Consider the following 24,461-nt stretch of genomic DNA (forward strand, 5'->3'; position numbering starts at 1 on the left):
TATTCCCTCAGGGGAAATGAGAAATTATTCCAGCCTATTTATACATGTGGAAACATAGGTGAGATCGGCACGTGCCTCGGGCCTCATGCACTGTAAATCTAGTGCTAATAGACTAAATCTTGCGCTTTGTCTATGACCTACTCAGGCATCTGTTACAGTGTTGAAAAATCCCAGGAGGACAGATTTAGATGTTTGCCAGCCTTTCCTGTTTCTAAAATAGATGCAAGCAAAAATGGCTCAACCTGGATGTAGATCATATGGATTGTTTATATACTGTAATTCAGATAATGACATTAAAGCTATTAAATGTCTTGCCAGTTAGATTATGTGTACTATGTTCAGCTGAAACTGAGCTACATGAGATCCAGAGTGGCCCACTTTCTTAATCACCCTCCTCATCAGTGGTTCCCAACATTTTTGGCTTGTGCCCTTTTTAAAGTTGGCAGTTTACTCACATTTCATTTTTCTCCGTCTTTCCTATCTTGTTAATTATCTTGTGACCTCAGCCTCTAGCTCACCTGGCAGAGCGTGTGACCCATGCATGCTGAGTCCTTGGCAGTAACTCGGGTTCAATTCCAACCTGTGGTGTCATTTTGAAAAGGTAACTTAAGGGATAGTTTGGGTGTTTTGAAGTGAGGTTGTATGAGGTACATATCCATAGTAGTTGCATTACTTACAGTAGATGACTGTCTGCGTGCCCCCAGCATTGAGAAACAGACAGGAGTACCGACACCAAAGCAAAGCAATACAGTGCAGTGGACGGGGATGGTAGAAAAAATTATTTTAGCCACCTATAAAAACCAATATCATATATGTATGTAGAATATATTCCGACGGCGAACTGAACTGAAAGTGGAACATATCTTTACTGTTTTTGTCATCTGAGCCTGCTGGCTTTGGAGAGAGTATAGATAAGTCACTTTCAGTTCAGTTTGCCATCTGAAAGGAGAAGGAAAGGGCTGTCTGACGGCAAGATAAAGCGATGAAAATGTTCTAAATATAGCATACATTTGAACAGCAATTGATTCTTTTAGGTGGCTAAAATATATTTTTCTTCCATCCACAGCGGTACATTGCTTTGCTCCAGTGCTCCTGTTTGTTTCTCGATGCTGGGGGCGTACCGACCTTCATTTTCTTTAAGTAATACACCTACTATTGATAAGCACCTCATACAACCCCAAACTATCACTTTAAGTATACTTCAACCAAACCCTACAGAGTCATACTCAAGACACATAAATCAACATACACCAAGTTAGAGTGAAGTCCATTTGCCTTCGGATATAATCAATAAAAGGGACCCCAAATCTTAACAAATATACAATAACAGTCAGAAGAGGAGTACCTCATCTCCTCTAAATCTAAATAGTTGAGTCAGGGTGTAAACTTATTTGAATTCACACTAGTATCAACACCTGCAACAAGATGAAACTGTATCAAGTAGCAGATGTGTTATAGGCATTAAAAGCCATTAAGGCCACACAACTACATACCAAGATCAGTCATGTTTATCAGCAATATGTAGTATTTAGGTGAAATGAAGGAATCCGGTGGCTCTTTAGATTATGAGTTCATAAAAACTGACACAGAAAATTAAATTTTGCGATGACAAGAAAATACAGAGATTCTTGATGTGCTGTATATCAACAGCAACTAATGCATTTATTTTTAGGAGAATGCCACAAATGGTCCAGTACAAGTCAGTGGTTCAACTTAACAGTAACATATTAATGTTCTGGTTCAACAATCACTTTTTAAAAAGAAAAACAACACATGTTGATCATCTGAAGATGATAAAAAAAAAAGACAATGATAAGTTAACATTGCTTTGTTTCATTCATAAACAAAGAATAAAATTAGAAAAACTTCATAAAAAAAGAATCCTTGGGACTATTTACAACTTCTGTACAGGGATGGAGAGGAGGAATCTTCCTGCTGCAAGAAAGCCAGAAAAAAATTATTGTTAGATCAGGTTGTAAAATCAAACATCCTTTTACTTTTGAAATTGTACCAACAGGGTTCCTATTAATTTTTTATTTTTGAAAATATGCACTTTGTCTCTTAAGTAAATCTTTGTTCTTTTCAAATGTGGCAGATATTTCAAAGTCGTATATATGTATGTAGAAACCCCTAAATGTAAATTTCTTTGACACAATTTATCGGTCTTCTTACCTATAAACGATTGAGCAGATTGTTCTGAATGTCCTCGTACACCTGGTTGTAGATCTCCTCTTTAGACTTCAAACCGTCCAGGCACTCTGCAACACATACAGAGTTGACCAGTTAATCAGATGATTAATCAGATAATACTACAACAAAAACGGTTGGCATTTTAGAATAGATTACACCGAATTTCCCAAAGCATTATCAAATATATAAAAAAATAAAATAAAAAAAGACACAAGCTGCACCGTACCAATATTCAAGCCGCAGTTCTCCATCTCTCTCTTGTGCTTCAGGTACATCGGCCACACATGGCCATCAAACAGGCCGGGAGGGTCGGGGACAGTATACTGTCTGGTACTGAAAATAATAACAAACTGTTAGAAAGCGTGCACTTGCCATGATAAGATTATAGGGGAACACAGCTAAAGTCAGTGACTACAAAAGGGTAAATGTGAGAATGTTTTCATAAAAATGTAAAAAAAGGTGAATATAACTTTTGTGTACGCTCACCTTCTCCTAATCTTGCACTCCTCATAGGGAATCGTGATGTAATAGCTCTTGTCGAAAACATCCAGCAGGGGCCTAGAGGGGAGATGAACAATGTCACCGGTGTTTTCAAACTATAGAAAAGGAGCATAGTCATACAGCTGCTTATACTGTCTCTTATCTATATCTCTGCAGCGTGCTTGACATTCATCCCCAGCACACTGAACAACAGCCACCCGGCAGTCAACTTTAAGGGCAACTCAGAGAGCCTCTTTCTGCTGAACCCTTATCTCTCTAACTGCAGGACCTGCCCGAAGGTGTATGTGTACACGTACCAATGGTAAGCACGCAAAATGACCACGTGACACTACAGAAATAACACGGCACACAATCTTTGTTGTCATGAATTTCTTAGAATTTGTGAGAAACACGAAACTTCCATGTAGGGCTGGGCAATATGACGAGATATATATATATATATATATATATATATATATATATATATATATATACACACACACACTGTATATCCAAAAGGATATATAAAAAGTTAAGAAATCTCTATTTCGTTTCTATTGCAATATAGGCTATATTCATTTATTTTTTCTCTATAATTTCACTTAAAACTGTTGTTCCTTTTGCACTCAAGTCCTTAAATTGAGAAAATACTCAGTGCTTTTCATTTATCAAGTATTTAATTCTCACAGGAGTATACAAACATAGGCTTTACCATGTAGTTATTTCATTTAGACTGTTAAGTTATTGAATTACCAGAAAATATCGTGATATTAGGGCTGTCTGGAATAAAATTTTGTTGGCCTTCGAAGCTTCGGGACAGTGTCGCTGCCGCAGTGCTGTACACACACGCACCTTTACACATAAACAGCAGTATCCGTCTGAGAACAACTAACAATAATTAATGTTGAATATGAACAATGTTGTGGAATTATTCCTTATTTTATGGGCTATTTGGGGATTTTTACATTATTATTACATACTTGTATATAAAAAAAGAAGAAGCAAAAAACGAAGCATTTGAATACTGATTTGGAGGTTAATTACCATGGCAACAGTCGAAGCGTCGAGGCATTCGGGTCAGCCCCATGTAATATATATCGTAATCAAGTTATGAAATGACTAGGGCTGACCCGAATGCTTCAAAGCTTCGACCATTGCCATGGTAATCGACCTCATACATACCTACAGCCCTAGAAATGACCTAAATCGTGATAGAGGATTTTTGCCGTATCGCCCAGCCCTACTTCCATGCGGGCACTTCCTCAAAGATGTCACACACGGCGAGTGAATGCAAATCAACTTACGGGTAGTTGTAGAGCAGAAAGCCCTCCACGATGAGAATGTGGATCTGCTCGTCTGGGTTGGCCACGTCAGATGCAGACGACAGAGTGATGCCGTGGGAACGGGCAAACTTCACTGGGTTCTCGATCCAGCCTTTTAATGTGTTGGTCATGGCCTCCATATCCATAGCTGTGATGACTGTAGAGATTACAAAGATCGATAGAAAAAGAAGATGATGGAAAGGATAGATAGAGAATTAAATTAGACATTAGTCAATAATATAAAAAATTTAAAAAGTGTTTTGTATTTTTGCTCCAAGTTACTGCAAGTTATCAGCTTACTGATGTGGTGCATGTTAAATGTCTATAATGTATGTAATGTTGGAGGTATATGACATTAAAAGGGTAAACAATGAGTCACTGGCAGTCTTCAGTGAAGTCTTACCATCCCATTGTCTAAAGCCGTCGTCCCCGACTTCTATCTGATCTGGTTTCTGAAATAACAGTCACCAATAAAACATTGCTGCAACCTCACAGCTCTGAACACAAGTTGCAGAGTGTAATTAAACAAGTGCACACACACACAGAAGAAAAAGGAAAAGCTGCACAGCAAAGGAAATACACACAATTAAGCAAGTAATTTACAAAAATTACACAGCTTAAATGAAATTGTGAAAAAGAGGGAAATGCATCTGGCCATATTAGAAAATAGTTGGTTAATTAAGTAATGCAAAGTTGATTGATTTAAGGTGTGCTATGTGGCTATTACAGGAATCTGAAGAAATGTAAAGGACACAAGGGAGAAAAATCATGACTGAAGTAGCAAGAAGAGACAACCAGGTAAAGAAACTACTCTACAGGGAGCATAGGTGTGGTGTGGGGGGTTAGTTAGCACTACTTTGCTTACATGCAATGCTCAAGCAGAGTTAATAAAGGAAAAAGTAGGCGTAACTAACAATAACACTCTTATTATCCATTTGCTAAAACTCACCTTGAAAAAGTCATCTTGGTGCACAACACAGCAATTGGGCAACGTCTTGATCAACTTATTTGTCAGGGTGGTTTTGCCACCATTAGTGACTCTGTAAACAAGAGGAAAAACATGATGAAAATGCATGTTAATAATGTGTTGCCATTTACAGTTGTGGTTTAAAACTAAATTATTTTGATTTTTAAAAAAGAAGCAGCCATGCAAGTTTTCCATCAGAAGATGTGGTGCTTTTTGTTTACATTTTATGTAAAAAGTGAATATAGTGCAGAAGAGACTGTTCAAAATGAGTATAGTGCACTGTGTGCATTATTATCTAAATAGGCTTTACCATGTGGTTATTTCATATAGAATTACCAGAAAACATGCTTTATTGTGATATCCATTTGTTTACATTTTTAATGTAACTCAAAAGTATAGTTATTTTGGTACATTGATGATTAAAAAAAAATCACTGCTTTTAGTAACTGGTGCTGAATGAAAAGCACATGTTCAGTTTTCATTAAAATAGCTGAAATAACATGCATGAAATAGTGTCATTTCCTGATTTAAATGTATATATATATATAAGTGATGAATATAACATTAAATCGTTTTTGGTTTGGGACAATGTTGAATCTCCCTCCACTTTTGAACTGAGTCTGGCGGTGAATTTTCAAATGTCCCGCTAAATTTATGACAACAAACCAGCCACACTGGATACATGACACTAACCGGTTTATCCATAAGTTTAACTGGTTCTGGCGCGCAGCTGATAAAACACATGTGGGTCAAAAAGGATGACGTCTATCAACCGGATGTTACCGTTAGTAACCGTTAGTGACCGTTTATACAATAAATCGCTAGTTTAACTCACCTCCACAGAACAATAACATAACGTTACACATTTTAGTAAACAGTCTGATATAAACTGTGTTACTCCACTCAACTATCAGTCGATTTAAGATAAGATAACAGAACAATATTTACAGTACCTGTACAAAATGTTAGCAAAACGAGCGGTTTGATTTAAAAATATAAACACTTACCCGCCAATTCCTATAATGTATTTCATCTTTTCTTCTCTTCTTCTCGTCTCCTGCTCAACGTCAGCTGAAGAAACACTCAAGAGTACTTGTTTACTAAAGTCGAGGGTAAAAATCCAACAAATTGAACGCTTTTAAAAGGTGGTAAATGTAAGTTGTAGATGTGATAGTGTTTCTCTCTCTACTGATTCATTGATTGTTGCTCGAGACGGCGCTGCAATTTATATCCAACGTGCGTCGTATCTTGCGTCATCGGCACGTAGGCACGCAAGGCATGGGGCGTTCTCGTGGTCGGACGTGCTCTGTTTAACTCGTGCTACGCATGGTACTACGTGCCTCCTCGCAGCAGCCAATCAGCGCCCACAGAACTCCTGCCACCAGCCAATCACAGCCCGCGAACTGTCAGATATTTACATATTTCACAGCACCTGCTCTAGTACATCACAGAAAACTACCATTGATGGTGTCTTATTAATACCTCAATATAAAAGCTGTTTTGTGCTGCTGATTACCAGTAAACTGATGGTTAAATACTTGTTTAAATCTGTAAGGAAAACATTAACGTAATTGTCAGATATTATTTGAGTCAACTATATTATGAATAAAGTTATCAAGGTGATACATTCCTTTAATAGTAGGCTAAGTTAAAGTATGTAAGGTAAAGCAGCAATCCCACATCATTTTATAACTCGACCTAGTGGGATTTTACCATAAAAACAACAAATACCCTGTATTCACAAATCCCTTAAGCAAAAGTACAAAAGTATTATCACCCATATATACTCAAAGTATGAAAAGTAAAGGTATTTGTTTTTCAGAATGGGCCCTGTTGGTGTTAGTATATAATTATATTACTGGACCATTATTATTGATGCAAAAGTATAAAGTACCATAAAAGTAATGTACAAAATACCTCAAAATTGTATAAGTGTAGAATAGAAATACACAGGGTAATTTTAGAGATGCAGAAAGAAAGCCATCACATGTTATGGAACAATATACAGAAACCAAACATGACCTCGACTGCAATATCTTAACACATCCATCTTTGCCTTTATAAGTGGCTTCATTGCACTGAGATCAATGTTGGCTTTAACAAGATTATATTTTAGGCATTCCTACATATTTCAAGTCAATATACTCCTTTAAAACTTCTTACAAACAAACTTCATGTGTTACCTAAAGTGTGTTGGGAGTGTGAGAGCAGTGTGAGCCAGCAAGCAGGACGCTATATTTAAAGGGAAACCGCCAAATAGGGATACAAACATGGTTTCAGATGAGAGCCAGAGCCCTAAGTATTCAGTTTGGGTTATATAATGTGAGGTATGTACCTCTCTGCCTTGAGTTAAATCACCTGCTGTAAAGTGCCCTCTTTCCCTGACAGTGTGTGTGACATTCAAGTCTATTTGTGTCAATGCCTCCATGAGCAATGTGAGTCCTGTCACAGCCGTCAGGGGTCAGGGGGTCATGGGGTCAACAGCTAGGGTCTCTTTCCGTCAGTATTAGTGTGTAAGGGAGAAGGGTGTGAGGGGTGACTCGTGATTATCTTATGGTTACGGTGACATCACAGGACTCTCTTAATCCAAGAATAGACAGACAGTTTTTCTCAGGAGTCCAAAGTCAATCCTGATCACAGCCCTTTCCAGACCACAGTCTATGGTTCAGACATGTAGGACATCCCCCTGAGGAGGCAGCAACAAAAGTAAGGGGTCTTTTGGGATGTCCTCATGCACCTGTACATCCTCATCAAGTAGGTAGTTTGTTATTAGTTGTCAATTTGGCACTGACATCAGAACCAAAGAAACCATTCAGGCAAAAAGAGTTCAGCAGGTTGCTTAAAGGTACAGTGTGTAGGATTTGGCGGCATCTAGTGGTGTGGTCGCAGATTTGCAGATTGTAAACAGACTGCAGGTCCCGTGTGCCAAGCGTGCGGGAGATCCACAGTGGCCGACGCGAAAACGTGACAATGGGAATGGTCCTATCTAGAGTCAGTTGTTGTAAGAGTAGCTTAGGTCATTTGGAACAGAGCTAATATGTAGTGTGTGTGTGTGTGTGTACTGGGAAGTGAGTGGTGAAGCAAGAGAGAGAGAGCAGCAGCGATTGTGTAAGAGCGAACAAGTGAGCTAGTGGAGCAGAGGACAGAGTTAGTTTAGCTTAGTTTAGAATATCAATTGAATGTACAGGGGAAGTTGCAGTTTTTGCAGAAATAAATGCTGCAGCTCCTCAAGACCAACAGAGGTTTCCTGTGTCTTGTTTCCCGGCGGCTGAGTGGAGTGATGGCAGGGGTTAACTCTGGAGCGAGTTACGTTATCGAAAGCCTGGGGGCCTGGTTCCAGGCTACTGTAGATATAAACGGCTCATTTTAAGGTAACGAAAACATAACGTTTAATATTTTCAGGTGATTATACACTAATGAAAACATAGTTATAGATCCCACGAAATGTTATACACTGTTCCTTTAAATATAATTTGTTCTGTATAGTAGTGGATCCCAACATTTGTTTTCCGCAATGCCGTCATAATGTATAAATTGATTAAATTTTTCATCAACTGGTTACAATATTGGGGATACTAGTAAGAAAATAGGCCAAGTAGAATTGTAATGAAATATCAGCATCAAGAACACAAACTGGATATTTCCTTTAATGCATTCGTTTTTACACACAAAACAAAAAAGACAAGAAACTTTGCCTCTCGGTTGCAGCGGAAACAAGCTGGAAACACAACACACTGACAGGAAAAAAATGAATATGAAGCTCTAAACTTAGATTTTGTTTCTATAATATACAGTGGTCCAAAAAGGGTAAAAAGTCATCCCAAGTGTATGTTTGTAATTCCAGTATTTCCAGGACTAACTCTGAATCTGAAGAGTACAGATGATCTTCCCTGTATGAGTTCACAGAAAGAATGAAAACACAAAACAAAGCAGATTTTGGGAGGAACAGTTTATTCAGTTATATGTACAAGGTAGAACTGATCATATCAATCTAAAGCACAGAACCATGAATGACAGATCATCTTTAAATCTGAGCAAACATTTTACAGCAGACAAATGAAGAATTATTTGTAGTAATATAAATATTGTGCTTTTATAGTCAAAATGAACATTTGGATTTTTGGAAAGGTCATATCAGCCGTTTCTATGCAAACCTTGCTTATAATATAGGGTATGACTTGATATAGTAAACTTCAGTAACTACAAATGGAAAGGCTACTACATTCCTTCACTCTTTCTGGATTTTTTTTAATCATTTGGTTCAAAATAGGCACTCAGAAGCAAACAAACCTCAAACACAAAGAGAGACAAGCTGCAGTAACTGAGCTGTTTCATCAAGGATGATAAATGTTTGATGAAACCGCTCAGGTTTGGTTTACTGGTGTGAAAACAGCCAAACAGGAAAATAATTGAAACGTTGAACCCTTCCTTTAACATTCCCGTACCAGAAGAACAAAAGAATTGAGATGGCACTTTAGAAACAGACATTTCATGAGTCCTATTTTCTGTACCAAACATGTTCATGCTGTTCTAACAGCTACACAACAGTAATGCTACTTAACAACACAAAATACACTTTAGGAGGACTTTTCTCCTCCTAAACATAACCAAATCCAATAGTGCAAAAAAGTCAGGCAGGCACTACAATTATCCATTTCTTTACAAAAATAAAAATTCTTACTCTGCCCTCCTGCTACAATAAGCTGAACAGATGGAAGACAAAAGAGAAAATCAATGCAACCCCAGAAAAACGTCTAATCCCTAATGCATCAGGATGTGCTGACATTGTCCCAAATGTTCATCAGAAACAACCACATAAAAACACAAGGGGATGTCACAAACTAAATCTCCACAATGATTCTGAAATAAGAACAAAATCTCCTTTCAGATGCTGCTTTATACGTCATCAGGTTAGTGGTCAGAACATATTTTCACAATCTGAGCCGACAGCAAAATGTTCCCATATGAAACAGATCAATAAGAATTATAGATATGCCCAATTTATCAAAATGAATATGCAATCATATGTACAACGTTTGTATATTTTGTCAAATATTTCATACAAAATTATTGCAGATGTTTTTTATGTGGTGGGTTAGTATTATATTTATCTTATACGTGACATACAGTATGTAATATGTGGAATACATAGTCTAAATATAAAGCACATTAATGTTGTATGATGTATATCTATTTATGTGGCAATAACCATGGTACACAAAATAAACAAGCATAATAACATATATATGATTCTTAAAGATTTTCTCATATGGGTTTTTTCTACAGGCAACAAAATGTAAATATTGATCATGTTCCTGTGTTTTCTACGCACAAGACGACTGAGGCACATCACAAACACAAACACTAGGTACAGATGTTAGTACATTTGGACATTTTTCGAAATGTCAGTAAAGAGAGAGCTTGAGAAGGCCTTATGATACAGCAAAAAAATAAAGATGAAGGCATCTGATGCATTGTTATTTACATCTAACACACATTATATTCACAATATAATTGTGTTTGGTCACACACTGATCAGTATCTGCTACATCAATAATGTTGCTGTTAGACATCTCTGGTCTTGCCAAGTGTAAAATCTTTCATAACATACAGTGTATGAACACATCATTAGTGTCGGGCAAAAAGCATATTCCTCCAATTGTCCGATTTTCATAATTTTTTATGCAAAATTCAGCCTATTTTTCAAGTAAAGTTGGTATATGTATTTTATTATTAAGGAGAGACACCCTGTGCACTGGTCAATTTTGAGATTTTGGGCTATTTTTGCTTCTGTTTGCTTCGCTTATGTGTTTATTTTACTACACTTTGTCTATTTGTGTCTGTATATTTCTCCTAAATTCACTAAAAGTTAACATTAATATAATTTCTCATTTGCATATTTAAACATCAAATTTCAGGACAACTTTTAATACAAAAAATAATTGTCTCAATGTCAGTAATCAACGATTTTAACATTTTATTCCTAAAAACATGGTGAAATTATTTTTTTTTTTATGGCTGTTGAGAGTATTTTCTGATTTATGAAGTGATAAAACGAGATATTCAAAATTCCCTCTGTCAAAACCTCTGACTCTGATATATCAACAAAATGAAACAGGAATTTTGAACCTGACTTTATCCAATGTTCAGATTTCTGTTATGGAAATGTATGCAAATTAGCACATATTTAAGATAAGATAATGCCTCATTTGCATATTCAAACATAACATTTCAGAAAACTTGTAACACAAGAAATAACTGTCTTAATGTAAGTAATCAACTGGGGAAGTTTCATGGCAATATCTATTGGTGATTTTTTTTTACCCTATTCACCTGGGGTGTCTGCCCTTAACAAAAAGTAGAATTGTAAAATTAAACCATTAATCCTTCAAATGTTGTTACAACATCCACGATTGGAGTTACACTTGTTTCACCCAACATTGCCAAAGTCAATTGTCTTTCTTTAGTGTTCCAGTTAACTTTGTGTTGCATTATATAGAGCGTGCATTTCTGTCAACGTCCTGGTCCTCCAGAGCCTCACGATGATGTCATATCACAACCGGTCCGACCACACAGCAGGTTAATGAGTCGATGAATCCAACAAAAGTTTCCATGGTGAAACATTTCCTCTAACAGAGCGGTGACTTCCGTCGTACATTTTTCAAGCTGGGATATGAAACCCTCCGGCAGAGAGGAGGAAGGGGTTCCACACAGAGGGTTGATGAGATGCAGTGTTCACCAGCTCAGGTGGATGTTGAAACAAGGAAGCATATGTAGACTTGTTGGATCCGCTGCTTTATATCAAAGGTTCATGCTCCATATGTCTGTCACACACTGCATAGAGAAGAAGAGAAGGAAATTATATAATAACTCATATAATAAAATAAAAAAATCTGTCTCTGTAGTCTAATCCTTTTAAAGGATAAATGAAAATGTAAAAAAAAAAAAATGTAAATGCAAAAAGGAAATGGCATCTTTGAGTTAGTACCCACTTCGCAGATAAAAAGTTAATCTGTTAATCCTGACATTCAGTCTCAGGCACTATTACTCCTCTAATAAGAAGTAGTAGCTCACAGTTTTAAATCAATTCTATATATTTCATCATTTGGTTTTTCAGTCTTTATGACCTTTATCAGAGAGACAAGACAGTTACAGCATACCGCTGCATATATCCTACAGCTGGTTTCAACCAGCTCATACTGTTATGTACCCCATTAAAACTCTGAAGCCTGAAGCCTGCACTAAAATGGGCAGGACCTTGTACGATCAGGCAAGAGGAGCTCTGACGAGGAGAAAAGGGCAATCGAGAGAAGCTACTAAAGCTGTCGAACGACCAAGGTGTAAAGTTCTGCAAAACATCACAAACTACCAGCAGCTATCCCTCCTGACAAGGGAGGACTATCATGTAAATACAAGTTTAAAAAGACTACAGTTAAATCCCATATACTGTATGTACCAACGTCCTGCACAAATGACAAAAAATCCTCACAATAGACAGTCCACATCAGTTCACCTGTCCATGACCTCCACTTAAATCTAAAGTACACTTGAATATTATGTTTGATTATTTCTGTTTAAAGGGCCCATATTATAAAAAGTGACATTTTCATGTCTTTTATATTATAAAGCAGGTTTAAGTGATATATAAATACTGTGAAAGTATCGAAATGCTTAATCCACAGAGAAACACACACAGCCCGTATTCAGAAACTGTGCGTTTGAAACAAGCCGTTAGGATTTCTGTCCATTTGTGATGTCACAAATCTACAATATTTAGACCATTTTAAAGTTTTAAACATTAACATTCTAAATGTGTCCCAGTTTATTTCTCGTTGCAGTGTATGTGAATGACATCAGTAAACAGGAAGTAAACATGGACCCAAGCTGTTGCCTAGCAACGCAATTCCGTTGCAATTCCATTGAAATGTACTAAAATTGAGCGTTTCAGACAGAGGGTAAATACAGGTATATTCAAGCAGACAGAATGAGGAAAATAAAGGGTTTTTTAAACATTAAAGTATGTAAACATGTTCTAGTAGAAACCCAAAATACAAGTATGAACCTGAAAATGAGCATGATATGTCCCCTTTAAGAAAGAATTTACACAATTATTCTGTCAAAATGGATAAATACCTGATAGCTTAACAAATGCATGCAATGAATGCAGTCTAATATAATAAAGAACTTATTTTGACAGAAGGTTTAAACGGTACGCACATGCACTGAAATATTTGACACCAATCTTGATCTGATCTTTATACTGAAATATATGAAAACAATACACTGGAATGTGTAATTATTGGTCACTATTTAGACGTGTGTGTGGAGATGTAATGGGCTATGTGGTGAATACAAGTGGTTTATATTATTACCTCCTCCTGCGAAGCTCCGTCCTTCTCATAATCCCTGATTCCCTACAAACATTGACTTCGGCCTGAAAATGAGAAAAAAAAGTACTTTTAGAAAGTTGGAGGGATGACAACTTACTAAAAATGTCCCAGCTAGTTAAATGTTCGATGTGGAAATATGACTTTTAAATCCAGGGTGGACCAGTACCTCTCAGACTTTTTAATTGGCTCCTGTGGGACTGACTGCTGCTGATCCTGATGTCTGTGCTCCTGCTCCATCCTGCACACACACACACACAGATAGTTATTGTAGGCATTTGGGCTGATGCCCACTCGGTGGAGCAGGCTTGTGTAGCCAATTAATTCAGGTAAAGTGTTTAAACCAGAGTTCATTCAGAGTGCAGTTCTGTACAAGCAATATATATGTATGAGTGGCTCATCTTATCAAATGTGTTTTACCTTTCCCTCCGTGCTTTAATCCTCTCCTCGTCGAATCTGAAAATGAGTAACACTGTTATATCCTTCAGTAAATCCAAGTCCTGTTAAAAGAACTAGAGCACTTATCTTATTTCACTACACATTAGACATGCTCTCTGCCAGATTTACATGAATGATCATTTTAATAAAGGACAGCATGAGTAGCTGCTGCTGCCAGCAGGTTGGAGTCACTGCTGTGGCTCGTTTTCCCCACCAAGTGGTCAGAGATACTTACTGCACCACACACTCTGGTACATGGACGTGCTCCATGGGGACGATCTCTGCCAGTTCATCCAGGCTGTGGACGTACTGGATCTTATTCATGAACTTCACACTGCAGAGGGGAACAGCAACAACAACAACAACACAACATGACCACCATTAAAGTCGCTGCATGTAGGGATGCACCGATACCAGATTGGATATCGGGCCGATGTTGACTCAAATAGCTGGATCGGGTATCGGTGACAATTGGGTCGATCTATTCAATTAAATTCTATGTTTATATACCATATACATTATATACTGGAATTTCAAATTTGACCAATTTGTTGCTGCATCAAAAGGGTTTACACCTGAAGTTTTATTCCTGTTAATTTTGCAGATTGTTTAACGAAGTTGCTGGTGTACGATTTATTATTTTAATAAAAAATAACAATTCAGTAAATTTATATCTATGTATTTATTGGTCATATTTTGCTTTACAAAGTTAGGAAAGCAATGTTTAAGTCAAGCCTGATGTTTCCTTACACATAAAAGAATGATCCCAGTGGCTTCCACACAGTGAGGCATACAGCTTATTAAGTAAACACTGGTATCGGATCGGTACTCGGTATCGGCCCATACCCAAAGCCCAGGTATCACTATCGATATCGGGACTGAAAAAGTAGGATCAGTGCATCCCTAGCTGTGTGACTGATGGTCTGGTCCCCATCAGTTCATTGTGCTCATCAGTATTACAAAAAGCATGTTAACTTGTGCACCAAGTTTTGTTGATTTCCGACGTTGAAACACAATTGTTCAGTTGTTGGTGTGTGTGTGTGTGTGTGTGTGTGTGTGTGTGTGTGTGTGTGTGTTTGTTACCTGATAAAGGGCCTGGATATCGCCAGGACGGTGCGTATGAACCAGGTGGGATGAGCGATAACCAAAGACTTCAGGTTCTTCCTCAATCTGCCATCACAACACAAATAACAAGTCCATTCAGTTAACACAGTTCAGTTAGTGTTTTCACAGAGAATTAAAGAACCAGTGTGTAGCAATTAGGGGGATCTATTGGCGGAAATATAATATTCATAACTATGTTTTCATCAGTGTATAATCACCTGAAACCAAACCCTGGCTCTAGAGAGGGCTATTTGAGTTTTCATGTCGGCCACCGTAGTTCTCCTACACGCTTGGCACATGCACAGGAGAAGTTTTAGTTGATTGCAATCTGCAACTTCACCACTAGATGTCGTCAAAATCCTACACACTGCACATTTAAGAAGTGGTTTTCTCTAGACAAAGACCTGCTGTTAATGTAACCTGTGAGTCATCCGTCTCCCACTGACTGACAGTCAAAGTGACAACCTCCATTAACCTCCCTTTGTGTCTGTCACTCATGCATTTCTGTATATTGACTGCGAACAGTGCTCAGCAGCTAAGAACAGCAGGTTTGGCCTGATTCATATTAGAGTTCAGAACAGTAATCTTTTAAATGAGTATTAAGAAATGTTTTATATAGGGCTGCCCCCTCTTACTTGATTAGTCGACTAATTAGTCGTTTGGGTCTTAGTCGACTAAGATTTCTTTAGTGGATTAGTCATTTTTTATGCTTTTTTCATGCTGAATGATTTATTCCTAAGAAACTTATGAGCACATAAGTGGTGCTTTTGTGTGATTCTTTGTGGAGAAACTCAGTTCTACCGATCCGTCGATTAAAACAACTAATCGATTAGTAGACACAATCGTATATTAGTCAACTGTGAATTGCTTTGGTCGAGGACAGCCATAGTTTTATACACAGCATGTCGCAAATATGTCGGAGTAGTTTCTCCTTTTCCCACCTTCTGTCAATCATCTGGTAGCACTTCTTGAGCCAACTGATCCCGGGCATTTTATTTCGAGGAGTGGCTCCGTTCATGTAGATGATCAGGTAATCTTCAGCCACGAGCATCTCCAGACTGCTCACCACGTACCTGGAGGAGAGGGAAGCACGTTATGTGTTATAGGAAACACTGAATAATCTCAAAACAGTTGTGTGAAAGGGTACAACATGGACGGATTATGAGACAACAGGCACGCAGATGACAACCTCAAATGTCTTGTTTTGTCCAAAACTCAAAGATATTCAGTTTACTGTCAAAGAGGAGTAAAGAAACCAGAAAATATTCACATTTAAGAAGCTTGAATCAGAGAATTTTTACATTTTTCTTTATTTTTTTTTTTAATTTCAAAATAGTTGGTAATTAATTTAATAGTTGACAACTAATCGATTAATTGTTGCAGCTCTAAATCTCTCTATGCACATTATCAAAGTCTGTACTTGAAACCTAAAAGTCACTCACAGGAAGAGGTTCTCCATGATGTAGTGGTAGTCTGGGAAGCTGCTGTCAGGCAGGTAACAGGCAGAGAAAACAATGATGGCGTTCAGCCCCTCGCCATAGTAACCTGACGGGAGAGAGTTTCAGTTAATAGTGAATAATTCATTTCATTTTCATCTTTAAAGTCTTTCATGAGATTGATTCAATTGATTTCTGTCCTTTCACAGCTGACCTCCGTGTGTGATGACCCGGAGGTAGGGTCTGATGACCTGCATGTCAATACGATGCTCCTGTTCTCCGATGATCACCGTCCTCCAGAGGCGTCCGTTGTTGACGTTCCCCTCCTCGTCCGCTTCTCCTGAGCCACCAGCGGGACCACCTGCTTTGGCCGAGGCCACCGGTGTGTCATCTGGACGGACACAGAGACAGGTTTTGTTCTTAAAGGGTAACTTCGGTATTTTTCAACCTGGACCCTATTTTCTCATGTTTTTGTGTCTAAGTGACTAATAGGGACAACAATTTCTGAAATTGGTACTGAGGGAGAGCGCTGTAGACGGCAGCTGCTTACAGGCTGCAATATGGTGCTATTGGGGCAAACTGCCACCGTCATTTACGTCCACTAAAAGTTCTTGTTTTTGCCATTAACAGGCTCTGATTGTTATAATAAGTGTCTGACATTATGGAAAGAGTCTCACTCAAGGAGAAGTCTCCTTCTGAAATCTTGCAAGGTGACGCGTTGAATAGTGTAATACATCCATGTTGGTCCTTTCCATAATAACAATCTGAGCCTGTCAGTGGCAAAAACAAGCAGTTTTAATGGACGTAACTTTACACTGACGCTGCTCACTTGCCCTCGCAGCTTGCGTTGCATGCATGTGCATTTTACCTTCCCACTCCAGCTCGTTGCCGTTGGTGATGAACTCAAGCGAGTCTGTCTCGTCAGGCGTATCAATGTCATCAACGTTGATGTCCAGGTCATCTGGTGTATCCAGGAAGTCATCTGACAGCAAAGAGCCCTCGCTCTGGTCCAGTGAAAGGTTCATCTCCGGGGCAACCAATGTACGGCGTTTGCGGTGGGACGAGGACACGCCGCCTCCTCCTCCTCCGGGCGGGCTCACATTCAGGGAGCAAGGGGGAGCTGCAGCAAGATGAGGAGAGGGGAGACAGTTCAGGAAAATGTGATGTCATAAAGTAGGGGTATTATGGACTTTCCAGTATTGACCAATCAGTGACCTCCCGGTGTTACTTACAGGCTCTGTCGTCTGTGAGACCACAAGAGGGATCCATGTCTCCGTACTCTGGTAGTGGTCTGGAGGGAAACACACACAGGTGAGCAATACTGAGTGTGTTGAATATAATATATGCCAGTCATGATTCTGCAGAGAACTGAGGTTCAGCAGAACAACCATCACTCTTACTGGGTCTTGAATAGGAGCAACCATAAGTTTTTGCTAATAAGTGCATTTATCTTAAAGGATGCAGTTTATAGGATTTGGTGGCATCTATTGGTGTGGCTACAGATTGCAACCAACTGAGTTTCCCTCCGCTCACTCCTTCCTTTCCAAGACTGTTGTGCGCCGTGGTAACGCTGTTCGCCTCACGCAAAGGCCATCCTTAAGGTCCTGACATACCAAGCCGAAGGTCGGCCGTCGGACAGTTTGGGGCCATCGGTGAGCATCTGTCGACCTAGTTTTTTCGGTGTGTCCTGCACCTTCAGCTTGATTCTGCCCAAGTCTGCCCAAGTCTGAGGCTTTTTGGCCGATTCAGCATGTGGAATCGGCGGCGAATCTCGTCTGGGAGAGAAATCACTCTGATTGGCTGTTCAGCTTAAACAAATCAGTGCACAAGAAGAGAAATGGAAGTGAGGAAAGCAAGCCAATGAGTAAAGTCAAGAAGAAAAACACAGGAGGCTCTTCTCCTTTTTCATCTTCATCTCATCTGATCAGTCCAATACATGGATATTTTCACAACGACATGGCCATCTGGAATGAAGCTAAGTGGTGAGTGAGAGCGGTGGAAAAATCGTCGGCAAACGTTTCTTTGTTTCATGTACGTATCATAACAACGGCTTGTATATCTGCAGTCCTCGGTCTTCAGGTTTCCCTTTTTGAATGATGAATACAGACTACCGCGACCTGCTGGTGTGGAGAGTTATTTCCTCTCACGCAGGCGCAGAACGTACGTGGTAGTTGACCGTCAACTGTAGTCTATGCTGTGTGTTCAAATGCAACTTGCTGGCGAAGACAAAAGCGACGTGAGGCGATGCAACAGTCGACCTTTATCGCCTGTTGTTCTTTGATATCGGCTTGGTGTGTCTGGGCATTTAGCATAATAACACTACTTTACCACGTTTTTGCACTCTGCAGCTCACGTCCCCGCAGTTTCACAAGTGTGTCGGAGGACTATGGTGGCCTTCAGTGTTTGGTTCGTCCGTTCTGGGCTACTGTAGAAACATGGCGGTGCAACATGGCGGACTCCATGAGAGGACCCGCTCCCTATGTAGATATAAACAGCTCCTTCTAAACTAACGATAACACAACGATTCTAAGTTTCAGGTGATTATACACTAATGAGAACATAGTTCTGAATATTATATTCCATTTCTGCTAATAGATCCCCATAAATGTTACACACTGTTCCTTTAAACTTGGCTGTTTTCTGATCTCTGTTCTCCAGCATGTCTCTAAATGTAGCCTCACAATAACGCGTAACATTGTCAGATTAGGATGGTGTTCAATGGACCAGTCAAGACGTGGGTGTTGTCACTGATCTGGCTCAGCACTAAAAAGAGGAGCAAGCAGAAGAGGCTAGAGATGGTAATTAACTTTTCTCTGGGGAGAGATGAAGATTATAGGGCTGCCAGGCAGGGCGGGAGGGGAGGAGGAGAAATAGAGGAGAAAAGGGGAGGAATGAAAGATAGCGAATAAGTGGAAAAGAGCGAAGAAGTGCGTCTCTGCATTCAGACAAAGTGGTGCAGCTCTCTGTCCCTTTATGCTGCTTGTTATTTACTGTTGACACACTGCGCAGTAGGATGTCAAAATCCTGCTCTGCATATGTTTGAGTGTTTATTTGAGTGTAAGCAAAACTATGCAAATTAGGACAGACGTGTTTTTTTGCATATGAGCAACAACACCCAGTGCAATCAGAGAAAACAGGGTTGTACAACTAAATGGTTCAAACGCAAAAGATGCAGAGAGTTACAACATAGAGAGGGTCTTTTAGCTGCATTCCTGTGAAACTGCTTCATCCTCCCATCTAGAGGAGGACAGTGCGTGCTCAACAACACTGGCTTCAGCCCAGAGAAACAGACACAGATGAACGGTTCGACCCTTTTCCCCCCCGAGGATCCCTGCAGTGATTACTAGTCCAACGCTTCCTTTGTCAGGAATGAAAGCCAATTCTATGAACAGATTTATGGGGATTTCTTCTTTTAACAAAAGCAAGATAATCTCTTTTGTTCCTGTTTATGACTGCATTGTCCTTCAGCTACAATATCAGGATGAATCGATGATGCTTACCTTCTGGAAATAGCACTGGGCTGCTGTTGTCAAATAGCTTTTTAACCTCACACGCCTTTAGATTTGTTTCGCTTACTCATCCCCTGTTTCCTCAGCTGATAACAGAGAGTGTAGAGCAGAGCGTCTCTCACAGGCTGCCTTAATAATCCATCTGCTGCTGGCTATTCCTCCGTCACCAAAACATGCCACCATTTTCGTGGCGATGCTGTGTTGTTGATGGGTGACTGCTATTGCGTCACATGACGTAGACCACTTACAGACAGAGCTGCACCTGCTCCCTGGCGTCCTGCCTCCCAATCTGACGGAGGAGGGAGGAGGGAGGAGGATGGAGGAGGAGGAGAAGGGAGGAGGAGGAGGGAGCCCAGCACTGACTGTCATCCCCCTGCTTTTTTTCTGCCCAGCAAGCTCTGCATCTCAACCTCTGAACATCAAAGTCACACACTTTCTAAACCCTTCTGTAGCCATCTTCATGCTGCACTAAGATCTTTTTCCTTCATTCATCTTTCTCTCTGTTTCTTACTGCGAACATGAAATTAAATGTTGCACTACATTAGCCCAATAGCTCCACTGTTGCTTAGACAGTAGAACTGAAACAATATAAGGCTATTATAAAGATAAACAAGCTTTTATAAAAAATAAAAAGTGGCAATATTACAAGAATACAGATTAACATAAGCAGCAGTACTTCTAAATCCACCAAGACTAAACTGCACTGGAAGTGATATTGTGCAGCTGGCCCATGAAGAAACCCTGTCGGGCAATTAAATGCATAATTAACTCTACAATTAACTCCAAATAATGAGCTTACCATCCATAAATTAAAAAGTGCTGCATATTCATCAACACATACAAGAATATAGCTAAAGGCACACACACCCAGTGATAAGAGATACCATAATGACGCTTAACTATCTCATATTTCAACATCAACCAGTTGGCTGTATTTGACATCAATACAACAGTTTAATAGGTGATGATGAGCAGTAGAAAGTAAAAGGATCCCACCTGGGGAAGTCTTCATCCTGCCACTCGTCTTTCACTTCCAAGTTCTCCATTCGTAGCGTTGCCTCTGTGGTGCCCATCCCTCAGAGAGGAGAGCAGCAGGGGCCTGGAGGTGTGAAGAAACAATCAGTTTATCAATGAGCCCCATTTACAATAACAAGAGAAAACTGTCACACAGAATGAGTGTACTAACTAGACAGTCAGCTGCATGGCTGCACTGCAGGAACACGTGTTTGACTTAGATGACAAAGAGAAAAGTCAGCATTGTTGGAGGATTTCACCGAAATCATTTTTCATTATAATTTGGGGGCTGTAACCATTTTTTAGTCACATGGTTTTTCATCCCCCTGCCCAGAGGAGCACATGTGAGAGGCATGTGACCGACTCGGACAGAGAAAAACTTTCTGAGCTCAGCTTTCCTCAAAGTCAAATATCAAGTACAATTTTTTTCCTGGATGGAATTCAAGAGGCCGATGAGGAGGATGACGTGCACCTAATCCTCCCTCACTGATGTGACTGCTGCCTGTTTGATCTTTATACTCACACTCAGGCTTTATGTCACCAATAGTATTAACAGAAAAAACTTGTCTTCAGATCTAATATTCATTCGTTTGTGCTCAAGAAAATTCATACACTGATGATGAATGCCTACAACACAGTAATTACACACTGACACAGTCTGCCTGAGGATCTGAGAGCTGCTGGAAGTTTTAAAATCTTTAAACGTAAACTTAAAACCTACCTATTCAGCCAGGCCTTTGATTAAAAATGCTTATTATTTTATTCACTTGTTTTATTTTAATTAAATTGTAAAATTGTATTATAGTTTATTGTTATTTTATTAATCACTTATTTTATTTTATTTTATTTGCACAATTGTATTGTTATTTTATTAATAACTTATTCTATTGTATTTAATTTGTATAATTTTATTGTTATTTTATTAATCACTTATTTTATTGTATTTAAGTTGTAAAATTATATTATATTTAATGGTTATTTTTAATCACTTATTTCATTGTATTTAATTTACATAATTTTATTGATATTTTATTAATCACTTATTTTATTGTATTTAAGTTGTAAAATTTTATTATATTTTATTGTTATTTTATTAATCACTAATTTGTCATGTTTAATTTGTATAATTTTATTGTTATTTTATTAATCTCTACTATTGTTGGATTTAATTTGTATAATATAATTGTTATTTTATTATTCACTTGTGTATTGCAGTTAAGTTGTAGAATTCAATTATATTTTATTGTTATTTTATTAATCACTAATTTTGTTGTATTTAATTTATATATTTTTTATTATAAATGTATTAATCTAGATTTGACATCACACTGTTTTACTACTATTACTGTTGTTATAGCTTTTAATTCTATTTTATTACATTTTTATAATTTTATTGTCTCGCATGCATTGAGTCTCAAATTATCAAATTGTTAAATTGTTTTTGTCTTTTCTGTTGTTTTCACGGTCCACACTTGTTCTGTCTTATTTTCCTCTTGTCAGTCACCTGTGAAGCACTTTGAACTACACTAACCTGTATGAAAAGTGCTATACAAATAAAGTTTGATCGATTGATCGATTGACCGCACAATCAATGGTGGCATTAGGATGCACTCCACTCTTCTAGATTACAGGATTTCATGCTGAAATTCCAGATGCATTATCACAACACAATAGTGACACATTAATAACAGAAGCACAGGTCTGTTTTGGCTGGTGAACCACGTGAGTTGAGCACTTTAATTGGATTTAAAGTCCTGCTCTCTTTGTAGTTCTCCACTCAAGTATAAAATCCACAACGTCTGAGCAGGGGCTGCTGAGTGATGGAGGATTCCCAGGTTTGTGTTGGAGGTTATACTTAGAAACAGACACTCTGAGAGGAAAGGCACATTATAAGTGCTTGTCTGGGTGGCATTAATGCAGTTATGAGTGTGTTACAGCGCAACAAAAATACTGTGTGATCCTGACATTCTTCTTCTGCAGCAGTGCATAATGTTGCTGGGATATAATTACTAGAAGGAGTGGTTTTGGCGGTTTTGGCAGCGACACCCGTGGCTAAACTGGAAGACAGCCAAGTCTCACATAGAGGAAATAATTCATTTCTACAGGCCTTGCATTACACTCGAGGAACAAAGCAAAGATAAGAAATGTACCATGAAGGAAAATCCACAAAAGCATCGTAGCAGGTCAAAGTCACATATAATCCAATGGGACAACACTGTCAATTTAACAAGAGTGGAGAGCAGAAAACAGAATAAATCATTTATCACAAGGTTTCTTCTGTCTCACACCATGTGGTCAGGCTGGAAAAAAATCATGGATGTAATGCATTTGTAAGTGAAAATATTCCAACAATCATTTAATATTCCGACAAATTGCTGTATCGAGAAACCGACCTTCACCTTAAGATGTAACCCTTTACGTATGTCATTAAAACACCGGTTCCTGTGCAAGTATTGTGCAGTCCTTTTTCACTCATCCTGCTTGAAAATATCAAAAAAGAGATTTCTATACAAAATGAATTGCCACCAAAATGTGCAACACATTGGCATCACAGGGTAAAATGGCCCCACAGCCTTTCTGGGTCATCCCAAATGTAACACCCAAAAGGGAAAACACCTAAATGGTTTTCATGTGTTAGTGGACAATCTAACGTGTATTCTGAATAGATTTGCAAGGATGTGATGAAGATACTCACATGAGCGGTGTGAGATCCCCTGAAAACCTCTCGCTGGTCTGTGTCCTCCCTCCTCCTCAGTCCCAGACGCAAAGATTCAAGGGGGAGAGAGTCCTGATCCTCCACATCAACACAGAAGCCGGGGTCAGACCAAAATTCCTCCTCTCACGCTCCCCGTCTCTCACTCATTCACATGCACACACGCACACTCATGCACAGACACAGCCATACAGTGTCCTCGATGTCATTCGCTAGCCAGCAGCAGGTGTCTGGAGACAGGGGGCACCTCTGTGCTGGACTCCCCCTCTTCTTCTCCTCCGCCTCTGGCCACCTTTGTTAGAGAAGGACTGGCAATCTAGAGTCTTGCCTCTCAGCTCCTACGTCCACACCACCAACACACAAAATTCCTTTAATCAGAATGCATCTGCTCTGGCATCCCTTTCTATCACCCTGCTTGTAACTCCCAATACCTTTTGGAGCATCTTTTTCCACTCCCAAATATCAATTCAAACCCTTCTGTGGGGGGAAAAATGAGCACCACATCTCTTTATCCTTTTACTCCATCAGATAATCCTGCTGTTGTTTTCAGTGATCCTCTATATGGCTGCTGTTCCCTGGCAACAGCATCCCTCTCTCTCTCTCTCTCTCTCTCCATCCATAGCTTCTCTCCCCTCCTTTCTCTGTCTCCTCGCCTCACTCTCCTTCATACACCCCAGCTCTCCCCACACATTAATTATTCAGCCCCTTACTTCACTTGCATCCAACCAATCACATCACACCTGCCCAGTATCCCTGCAAAGTATGCTGCTGGCTGCACATTCAACGTGCCTCTTTCTATAATAAGGGCATTTTTGTGCATCTGGTGGTCTAGTGATCACGCAATTTACATTTTTATCTTACATTTGTATCCCTCTTTAGATTTATAGCATAAATATCCTCA

At 39.1% G+C, this 24,461-nt stretch overlaps 2 protein-coding genes and 1 long non-coding RNA gene across 4 annotated transcripts; 1 reads left to right on the forward strand and 2 right to left on the reverse strand.

Annotated features, from left to right (window-relative positions):
* Positions 1 to 1,625: 1,625 nt before the first annotated feature.
* Positions 1,626 to 6,157, reverse strand: mibp (muscle-specific beta 1 integrin binding protein). The gene is made up of 8 exons (XM_074635335.1): positions 5,967 to 6,157; positions 4,942 to 5,032; positions 4,396 to 4,444; positions 3,975 to 4,149; positions 2,677 to 2,748; positions 2,417 to 2,523; positions 2,173 to 2,258; positions 1,626 to 1,935 (listed from the first exon to the last, which is right to left on the reverse strand). The coding sequence occupies exons 1-7, from the start codon at positions 5,990 to 5,992 to the stop codon at positions 2,173 to 2,175; spliced, it is 606 nt and encodes a 201-aa protein (XP_074491436.1). The 5' UTR covers positions 5,993 to 6,157; the 3' UTR covers positions 1,626 to 1,935.
* LOC141767745 (uncharacterized) lies at positions 2,854 to 16,671 on the forward strand. The gene is made up of 3 exons (XR_012593926.1): positions 2,854 to 2,992; positions 4,722 to 4,790; positions 16,534 to 16,671. It is a non-coding gene; the product is annotated as an uncharacterized LOC141767745 (long non-coding RNA).
* On the reverse strand, positions 8,894 to 23,947 carry atcaya (ATCAY kinesin light chain interacting caytaxin a). 2 transcript variants are annotated; one of them, XM_074635333.1, is made up of 13 exons: positions 23,543 to 23,947; positions 20,830 to 20,932; positions 17,557 to 17,615; positions 17,193 to 17,444; positions 16,539 to 16,715; positions 16,331 to 16,433; positions 15,830 to 15,961; positions 14,868 to 14,954; positions 14,020 to 14,118; positions 13,767 to 13,802; positions 13,516 to 13,587; positions 13,332 to 13,393; positions 8,894 to 11,793 (listed from the first exon to the last, which is right to left on the reverse strand). In XM_074635333.1, exons 2-12 carry the CDS (start codon positions 20,904 to 20,906, stop codon positions 13,357 to 13,359), a joined length of 1,131 nt encoding a protein of 376 aa, XP_074491434.1. In that variant the 5' UTR covers positions 20,907 to 20,932; positions 23,543 to 23,947; the 3' UTR covers positions 8,894 to 11,793; positions 13,332 to 13,356. The 2 variants fall into 2 exon arrangements, with proteins under 2 accessions (XP_074491434.1, XP_074491435.1); XM_074635334.1 differs by lacking the exons at positions 20,830 to 20,932; positions 23,543 to 23,947 and adding an exon at positions 19,825 to 20,050.
* Positions 23,948 to 24,461: the final 514 nt, after the last annotated feature.

The sequence above is a fragment of the Sebastes fasciatus genome, chromosome 5 (genome assembly GCF_043250625.1).
Source record: "Sebastes fasciatus isolate fSebFas1 chromosome 5, fSebFas1.pri, whole genome shotgun sequence".
NCBI lineage: Eukaryota > Metazoa > Chordata > Actinopteri > Perciformes > Sebastidae > Sebastes > Sebastes fasciatus.